This window comes from Corvus cornix, chromosome 4 (assembly GCF_000738735.6).
Source record: "Corvus cornix cornix isolate S_Up_H32 chromosome 4, ASM73873v5, whole genome shotgun sequence".
NCBI classification, from domain to species: domain Eukaryota; kingdom Metazoa; phylum Chordata; class Aves; order Passeriformes; family Corvidae; genus Corvus; species Corvus cornix.
Window position 1 is genome coordinate 18,709,565 of NC_046334.1, and position 9,835 is coordinate 18,719,399.

The 9,835-nt window shown below is 44.3% G+C and overlaps 1 protein-coding gene across 5 annotated transcripts in view; it reads right to left on the reverse strand.

The window, feature by feature from the left end:
• Positions 1-4,260, reverse strand: part of FAM13A (family with sequence similarity 13 member A) — a 124,222-nt gene extending 119,962 nt beyond the window's left edge. For 4 of the 5 annotated variants that reach the window (XM_039550664.1, XM_039550663.1, XM_039550662.1 and 1 more), the window contains exons 1-2: positions 4,195-4,236; positions 1,480-1,669 (exon numbers count right to left, since the gene is read on the reverse strand). In XM_039550664.1, coding sequence (XP_039406598.1) covers positions 1,480-1,669; positions 4,195-4,221 — 217 coding nt within the window. In that variant the 5' untranslated portion in view covers positions 4,222-4,236. Of the gene's footprint in view, positions 1-1,479; positions 1,670-4,194 lie in introns of all 5 variants that reach the window. The other variant, XM_039550661.1, reaches the window with a different exon arrangement.
• Between the last annotated feature and the right edge of the window lie 5,575 nt (positions 4,261-9,835).

The following is a 9,835-nucleotide window of genomic DNA, read 5'->3' on the forward strand; positions in this document are numbered from 1 at the left end:
AGAAAAGACCTCATCTCAATAATGATTTTTGGTTTTGCAGCACTAGGTGAGCAAAGGACACAGGCCCCACACAGATCAAACTTCCTTCCCTCTTTTTCACTCATTTATGGAAATAAAGAGAGGCTAGAACATCCAGAAAACAGTAATTAGAAACTACTAAATACAGCACAGAGAAATTTGGCTTCACCTATAAATTTGGAAACAGGCAGCTTAATGCAAACTTAGTTTAAGGATGCAGCTGCCCGAGAGTCAACTCAGCCTGGGTGTCTGGGCCTTTGTTAAAAATGCCTTCGCAGTTAACATCACCATTAATTCACAAAACAAATCTTACACAGATACAGGACACCCATTTCAACAACTTTCTATGTAAGAGGGTATCTTTGAGATCTCGCTTCCACTTCAGAGAAAGAGAATTGCCTTTATCTTTATCGGGGCCAGATAATCAACTTGGCATTCAGAAGCCCAGCTAATCTTGCTGCAGAGTAGAAAACTTGGCTTGTTTAGTCCATATTTGGGACACAGTCGTGTGGGATTCCGATCTTTTTATGGAACACAGAGCACAGCCCACAACGTGCAGTCAAGAGTGTTTGTCAGTTTCTGGTTTTGATTAAACCCTAAATGATGGAAAGCTTTTTCCATTCTTTCTCTTCCAGTGTCCCAGCAGGCCACTTTAAGGCAGGTTGAAGTAGATCAAGCAAGATGCTGCTGTGTAAAGGCAGGATCATGTTTTACACTTGCACTGTACCTTAATTCAAGCTGATTTTCAAACCATGTTTGCATCTATGAGCTTCTGAGGATCTATCAAGATACAGTCATAGAATCTAAGCCTCTGCAGCTGGATTATCATTACTGAGTAGCTAAAAGAAAAACCTTAGGGTAAAACCAGATGCAGCTTCTTAGAAGATGAAATTACCGCCACAAAACCGTTTCCATTGCTGACCAAATGCCATACAACCCATCTGTGCACCACTAGTGTTCTAGGTTTTTACAAGATGTATTTCAACAACAGGAACTAAATTAATTCCCATTAAATGAATGCAGAGAGAAGCTAAGAATTGAACACCTGCTTCCTCGAGGGGATTCATAATAACTGGAATCTATAAGAACATGTATTCCTTTTCAGTAATATTCTCTGATGGGGTATGTGTGTGTGTACCAGTGACTGTCTCTATACAGAGAAAGTATTAAAGACAATTGTTTTGCAACGGGAAGATGACACAAACCTTCACAAATGGAATACATTTCATTTATAAACCGAACAGCTTGTTTATGAGCGTGCTGCTACTTAACACTGTACTTTACGTTTACAAACATATTAAAAAGTAAGTTCAGCATCAAGGCAGAAAAAAAAAAGAAGCAAACCACATACAGTAACATTCTTTGCCTGTGGTTAGTTCCACAAAAAAAAGACAGATTCTTCCCCTTGAAGAGTCTTACATAAAGAGTGCTACATAGGAGAAGTGACTCCACTAAGCTTACCATGCTGGGTGAGGTACTCGACTATATTCCACACAACTATTGGGATTCCATTTTTGCTCAGTCCCTGCTGCTGGAGCTCCAGGAGGCTCACACCAAACACCTTTGGACAGGCCGTGTCCCTCTGCTTGTTCAGTGGAAGCACAGCTATCTTTTTCATGTCCTCCTTCAATCTCACAGCTGATTTGTTCTGCTTAAAGGAGCAGAGGGAAAAAAAAAAAGTGCATTAGTCACATTTGCTGCAGAAGGTTGTGTGGTCACAACACAAGCACATCCATCGAAACTGGCTTCTACGCTCCAGAATAAGGGTTTGGCCCCACTTCATTTTAATCCCCAGGAAAAAACTTCTGTGAAGCAGGAAAGTAATGAACAGAGGAAAAAATAGAAGAGGAACAAAAATGTAAGCAGTCTGTAGGTAAGGGAGAAAGACAGACTTTTGTAGACAAGCTTGCTACTTTATAGAGTAACAAGTAACTGGGAGCAAGTAAGCAGAAGACTGCTGTTGTTAACTCATGAAAATCACATGGATTACAAAAGCACCTGGACAAACACAAACAATCCCAATACACCTCCAGTAGCTCAACTTGTCACCAGGATGCCTGTCAGGGCAGCAGTCTGGAGAAGGTTCGCTACACTCTTCTTCCAAATGCTGTTTCCTAGGGGTTCATTTTGGCCACTGTCAGGTGTGATGGATTCTTATGAAAGATTTTCTGTTATGTTTAGTATCTGCTAAGCCTGAAATTTAATTACTAAGGTTTTAGGGTTAGAAAGGGACTATGTAATCTAATCACACATAGCAAGGGGGGTGGAAAATCCACTACACAATAAACCTTTAATCCCACAGGTTCTTCTGGAGGCACAACATTCTCACAAGTTTTGAGTTGCGGTGACAGAGAAAACATGGGAAGACAGTCAAGAACACCCAGAGGAATAAAACAATACATGATTAATTTATAGGACTGATCATAGGCAGAAATCTTAATCAGCCCACAGCATTGCACATTTGGGAAGACAGTTCAAGGCAGAGCAGCAGCATCAACCACCACAGCTGCAATCCCACTGCAGGAACTGGGAGCCACTGCTACCACAGAGCTCAATCTCTTTGTTTAAGAAGTCGACCACTGGCATGATGCTTTAAAATAAACTTATTCCTGCTGTGTTTCATTAACAAACTGGTTGTAGAAACTGTACACATGGAGAATACTGTATAGCAACACAAAAAAGTGCTCACTCTTGCCTAAAGTCTTGACACTTGACTGTGTTAAGACAGATTTTAGCACAGCATACATATTTTATTTTATTTTAAACAAGCCTTTAAAATCTTTTCACTTGAGACACAACGTCTTTACTGTAGGAAACATGAACATCTGCTATGCTGCTGTTAAGAGTGACTGTCCTTTCAGATATAAAATGATCTAGCAGATCACTCACTTGGCTGTGCTTTTCCCATTAAACAGTTATTTGAAGCACATGTGTGCTCTATAGTCCCAGGTCCTACACAACACTTGTCTGATATTTACGAAAGATGTTGCTTATATAAACATCATAAATATGCTTTATTATCTGTGAAACAGACTTGCAATATTGCCTTATTGTGGCCATCTTACAAATATTTACGATGAACAGTAGATGCACCAGTGTTTGAACTAAAATTTGACTGACATTAAAATACCACATCTCTTTTAAAAAGACTTGTTCCCATTCAGGATTAAATGAATAATAAGCAATTTTGATTCCAGGCAGACACATGCCAAGGGAAAAAATCACATAGACTAGATTAAATTCAGAAGACAGCAAAAATCCTTTGAGCAGTTTCTGAGCAGCTTTTCCAATTAAGGCCTTCAATTAGCCTCACAATCTTGCTCAGTTACAGGTTTCCAGCCTGTTTCAACATTTGAAAACCTGAGTCACTGAGCAGGATTTACTTGGGGACCCTCGCTATTTAAACCTGCATGAGAACCGACAGACATTTGCCATGTCCACAGAAACAATAGGAAATTTTGAGCTTGTTTCAGGATCTGGAGAGGCTGTGCTAACTAGGAAAAAAAAAAATTACGTGGTTATGCAAAATACACATCTAACCAAAATCAAAATAAAGCCATCCCCTCAAAACAGCTCTGAAACAAAGAGTTCAGTGTTACGTTGCCTTATAGATGGAAGATCTGACTTTACACAGGCAAAACGTGTCCAAGTATTAATGCTACTGTTGCTAATTTCCAAGACTGGGAAAGCAACTTAATCATCCCTGCACGATGCCGCCAAAAAGTGCCGCCCAGACACTTGGAAAGAAACCTATTCAGACGCCGCAGGGGCGCACTTTTACGGCTCACCCAACAACTTTAACGCAGGGAACGCGACAGGGCAGTTGTTCTCTGGGTTTAAAAAAAAAAAGGGAAGAAAAAACTTAAAACCGCCTGGAATCGCCTTTACTAATCTTCGCCTCTCCCAAACGAGCGGCAGCTGCCGAGCGGGGAGAAGAAGAAAGAAGAGAGAGAAAAAGAAAGAGAGAAGGAGAGAACAGATGGGGAGCGCTCGGGACGAGGAGAAGGCGCCGGGCCCGCACCGGCCTCCCCTGCCCCGGGCCCGCAAGAGACGCCGGCGGAGGGCGGGAGGAGGAGGAGGAGGAGGCTGATCCAGCCGCCATCCAGCCGCCCCCGCCCGCTCCGCCGGCAGCGCCGCCCCGCTCCCGTTCCCGTGCCGCCGCCAGCCCCTACTCACGCGTACGGCCAGAGCCCCGGCCCCCATGCCGGCTGCCGCTCTGCCCCGGCCGCCCGCCCTCGCTGCTCCCGGCGGGCCCCTGCCGGCGAGAGCCCCGGCCCCGAGGTGCCGCCCGCCGCCCCGGCCCGCCCCGCAGCCCGCGGGGGGAGCGGAGCCGGGCCCCCGCCTCCCGCCGGAGCGGCCGGGCGGGCACGGCTGGGGTGCCTCTGCGTCCCGGAGCCTCTCCGGGTCGTGGCGGCCGGAGCGCGGGCCCCGCGGCTGCACCGCGCGGCTCCCGGGCATCACCGAGGCCCGGGCCGGGCAGCCGGGACCAGCTCGGTACCGGGCGGGGAGCGGAGCCGCTCCGCCTGTGTGCGAGCCTGGGCTCGGGCAGAGCCGCTGGAAGTGTCGCCGCGAACCCGCCGAGCCCAGTAACGTTAGCGGGCTGCGGGGGAACCGCAACCGCGCCCGCCCGCAGCGCGAACGGAGCCCGGCCGAACAAACCCTTCCGTGCCACGGCCCCGCAGAGCACGACGCGGTGCAACACTTGGCCTGAGTTTGGGAAGTGTGAGCAGTCCAAGCATTGCCCCCCGTTATGATTTTCCATCTAGGGATATGTTGGTGAAATAGAGAAAGGTAATAGTGAAAAGCGGAGCGGAGGACACCCCACACAGCTAGCGACTGCCAGCAGTCACGGCATGGCAGTGGCAGGGAGAGGAATATATTCCCCCAGTGCCCTTCTCCCGGTCACTGCTGCCCGGAAGCAGTGTTCGTCCTAGAAATGAAAATTATGCTTCAAACCAGAACTGGGGAGTTGCGGCGTTTGCCTTTTTTTGTGAGAGAAAAGCACACACACACACGTGCTCATTTCCATATCCACTCAGATGTAAGCGCTACTCTGCAGGGCCTGAACATCAGGGTAGGAGGGAAGGTCTTCGGAAAGTGCCTCTCAGAAATACTTTACTCTGGCACAGGGACAAAAGGAAGTCTAGCCAAGTAGAGAAAAGGAGAGGAAGAAATGCAGTCTCTTTTATGTTCGGTTTCTGTTTTCCTCTCTAAGCCTCTCTAACCTGAAATTACAACTTTCCCAGTTGGTGGGTTTACAAAAGTTAGACTTAGTTAGCATTGATGTTTTAATTTCGCTTTAGGACTCTCAAAGGGAATTTATATAATATCCTCCCTCCTCTACCCCCTCTTTACTGTAAGCCTCTAACTTACTCTTCACATGAATCACACACAGCCCTTTTCTTCTTAGTCCTAATTGCAGCTTCACTGGGAAAACCAATTACGTGCTTCAAACTGTAATCCAGAGAGGGAATGATGAGAATCTGCAACTCCTTGGAGATTGCAGTGGCGGGTGAAGAGTTCAAACATGAACCCACAGCAGTGAACAGCAGCTATGGCATTAAGGCTTTCATAATATGTGTTGAGAGGTAGCAGGCACATTCTCATTCCATAAAAAGCAAGACCAGAAATCGAGCTTTAGCATCTGTTTATCAGAGCCTAGAAAGTCACACGTTCTGTTAAGTGGCTGGAGCATGTGGGGTAACTTTCCTGTGTGTTAGTAAAGACACTTCAGTACTGGCTTAAAGTCTTGAGAGAGCTGAAGGCCAGCATACTGCTTTCCTTTGTGGCAGAAGAGTCGAAACCAGACTGAAACTTCCACAATTGCCTTTGTCCCCTCCTGACTTTTCCACAGGGCTCACAACCCCTGTGCAGGGCAGAGGAAGATTTACCTGAACTTTTCCTAACCCCAGCCTAGAAGTAAACGGATTCCTTCCTGTACCTTCCACCCTTCCCACAGACACATGTTTCTGTACATCCTGATCTTCTTCTCCCTGCACTGAAGCACCACCCTCTGGGGTGACTGCTCAAAAAAAAGATGTGATGAATGGGGAACAGCAGTATGTACTTCTGGCGCCGCAGAAATCAGCCAGGATGCTGTGGTATTTGACTCTAGGTTGCACATTACTCAGGAATCCTTCACTGTTTTCCTGCAAAAAATTTAGAAAATCCATAGGAAAAAAAAAAAATCAGAAGCAGTCGTGATTATTATAGAGAAGCAGAAAACTCCCCAAACCCAACAACAAAAAAGACACCTCTCTATACAGCTCCCATTAAGCTACTTCATATTTTCTGGCTAAGATGTTGCATCAAACAACTCTCTCTTCCCTTTTCTACTCCTGAGGAATTTTATACTGCATGGACAGAATAACTGCAGGAGGAATATTTATGCAACTTACCATAAAATATGTCCAGAGCCATGAGAGCTCAAATCAGAGCAAATGCATTGTGAGACTGATGAAAAGTCAGACCCACAAGCTGTGTATTGCTGGCTTTTATGATATCCCAAGCCTACCTACCTTGGGTCACACAGTTGTTTCCTATAGTTCTCAACTATGTTGGTATATTTGTGTTAAGAGTAGCTTGATGGCTTTTTAACATGCCTGTCTTTTCAGGGGAACCAACAGAGTATATTCACTAGCTGAAAGACCTCTCCATCACCTTCTCTCCACTTCCATGTAACAGCTAAATGCTAATGTAACAGCATTGTAAAGGATGGGTTAATAAAATCATGCAATGAATCAAAAAAGGAAAAAAAAATTTTTTTCCTCTTCCACTTGTTTACAAATAAAGCATTTAACCTCAGATGTTGAAACAACATTCCCAGAGGGGAAGAGCAGCTGGGGTAGTGTTAGAAGTTCAAAGGAGCTGCCTCACACCTCTTCTGTGAATGATGCAATATATTGCTTTAACCTAATTATTATTCGTCATTTCCACAGTGACAGCAGAATCCACCACCCATTTCATAAGAGCCCACATAAAAAGAGGCTGATGTGAAATAAATGATTACTGCTAGCTCTGGCATCCTTGACCATTACTGTGTTCCCTCCTGGCTAGCCCAAGTAGCCAGCCGCAGGATACTTGCTGTGACCTTCCAGGGTGGTCATGGGAAGGTCAGCCCAACTAAACGTGGAGCATACTCTACTGAGTAAGACCTGGCAGCTACAGGTGAGAGCAAGAAGCAAAACAAGAAATCCAGAAGCAGCTGGGAATTGCCAGACCAACGCATGAAAGAGAGTAGGTTTAGATTAGATATTGGGAAAAACTCTTTACCATGAGGGTGGTGAGACTCGAAACAGGTTGCCCAAGAGAAGTTGTGGATGCCCCATTCCTGCAGGTGTTTAAGGCTAGGTTGGATGGAGCTCTGAGCAACCTGGTCTAGTGAAACATGTCACTGCCCATGGCAGGGGGGTTGAAACTTCTCATACAAAAAGCAGTAACAAGACACCTTTTCTTAGAGAGAGAGAGGAAAAAAAGGCATGCAATAAAAAGCATGTGATTCACTTCAATCACATCACCTATGCAGGTTTTGGAGTCAAAACAAGGATGACTTTCCCCAGGATGTTGTTCTTGTTAATGAATTAAACATTTAAAATATCTAAAACTAGGATTAATAAGGGGTGCTGTTGTTGTTCTGCATGAAAACCGGAAGGTGAAGGGGACTAGAAACTATCTTGTTTTCCTTTCATTGTGTTGTCCAAACAAAAAAAGCCACCAAAATTCACTAGGCGTCACATGGAGGACAGAAAATTAAACCCAGAATTTTTGAGAGCTGTTTTACTGAAAGATGGGGCAGGGATTTGTGGTGTGACTCTTCTCCAATGTAAACCCTACAGAAAGGTCGGGTTGAATTTTTAATGCCTTCACATCACCTTTGCCATTCAAGACAGGGGAGGATGTAGGAGAAGGAGAAATCTGATATGACAGTTATGATTCTAAAGTAAGGAAACAAATTGTTTTTCTTGAAACGCAATTTGCAATTTTATCAAGCCTGAATAACATTGTTCTTCTGCTTAATATTATCTTGTTATTTATGACATCCTACTTTATTTATACAAAATTTTCTTTAGAAAAGGCAGTATTCGTTGGAGGCACTCATTACTACAAGTGACTTCTGTGAATGTAGAATACTCTGATGAGTCATCACATAAACAGTACTACCAAAAATAAGTGATGATAAATAGGAAAAGAGGATTTATAAATAAATTACTTTTTATTGTAGGTCAACAATAAAAATGTCCAGTACCTACATTTTGAAATAGTATTGGGGGTGGAGGATAGTGATTAAAGCTATTCACAAATATATCAGTGGTCCCAAGTTGGTGATGAAAGAATGTATCACCTCATAACATGGATGATGAAAAATGGGATTTTGTGGGCTCAGGTCCCTTTTATCCTCCCTTTATGTGTGCAAGACTAAGTAAATGCTGGCTAAATGAAGGGCTGAGTATGCTGAACACTTGCCTTTAGCTTGGAAGGAATGGGAGGCTTCATTACAGGAACATATAGAAAAGAGGTATGAATGTGACATAATATTTTCCACCAAAACCTTTCAGGGGCTGCCCGTTGCTGTGTTACGAAATGAAGCTGTTAATCATTTCAGCCAAGCTGCCACCACTGCCAGCTAAATATCAGGTCTGCAGGGCCTTCCCTGGCCACATTTTAGCCTGGATTTCTTCCCTTGGCCACTTGGGACAGAACATTTGTAGATATTTGATGACTCTTGAAGTTGAAAACAGAAAATAAAGCAGCTTATAGAATTGATTTAACTGACTAAACCAAAAGCCAGCTATTATCTGACTAATCATTAGCTCACTAATCTGTACTTAGTGACACCCAGGTATTTTTAGAGAGAGGTTTGCCTCTTAGTGTTGCTGCAATGATTTGAAATTTGACATGGATTTGCAAGGAGTTCAAATTGTTTATGGCCAACTACATCACAGAGGTGTTTTAATTCCAGCAAAGATAAGAAACAGGTTTTTTCCAGACGCCAGCACCCTTCAATAATATAAAATTATTTAAGAATTAATGTATCTTGCGAGTTTGCAGGCTCCAAATAATAGCAGCAAAAGGAGGTCCCTGAGCGGGCAAGGGTCATGGAGATTCAGTCCTACGGGAGAAGAAGCGGGTTCACACATGGCCTAAACTCGGGCTTGCATCTCCATCTTGTGGCAAAAGGGGATGGGTGCAAGGAGCAAAAGGAAAACCACACCGTGGCCAGGGGTAACCCGCAGTTTCACAGCCAACCAAGCAGCAGGGAATGCATGAGGAATGTCCTCGGCTCGGGAACTGCTGCCACGCCGCTTCTAATCTCACGCTTCATCAATATCGCCTGCCTCATCAATAAAAGAGACTCAAGGAAAATCCTGTCTTGTACAAAAACCAAACCAACACAAAACCAAAAAAACCCCAACCAACTAACAAAACCCCCAACCCTCCACCCCAAATAAACACCGCTCCACACACCAAAATGCTTGTTTCTGAAATCTCAGCACAACTGCATTCCGAAGACTTTCACTTGATGTAGAAAATGTCTCCATCCCAGCACTGTGCCAACGAGAAATGTGCTTGCCATACTTTAGGAATAACATCCTCTACTCAATCCTTTTTTAGCAGGGGAAAGCTGAACTTAATTTCACTAATTTCACAGACTGCTGGTAAGTTTTGGGTCAGGTCTGTAAGTAAAAACCAAGCAAAAAAAAACCCCAAAAACAAACAAAAACCAAAACCAAACCAGAACCAAAAAAATCACCAAACAAACCCAGAAAGCACTGGCAGAAGAGCTGTTGGCACACTGCTGCCCTGGCAGTCCCAAAAT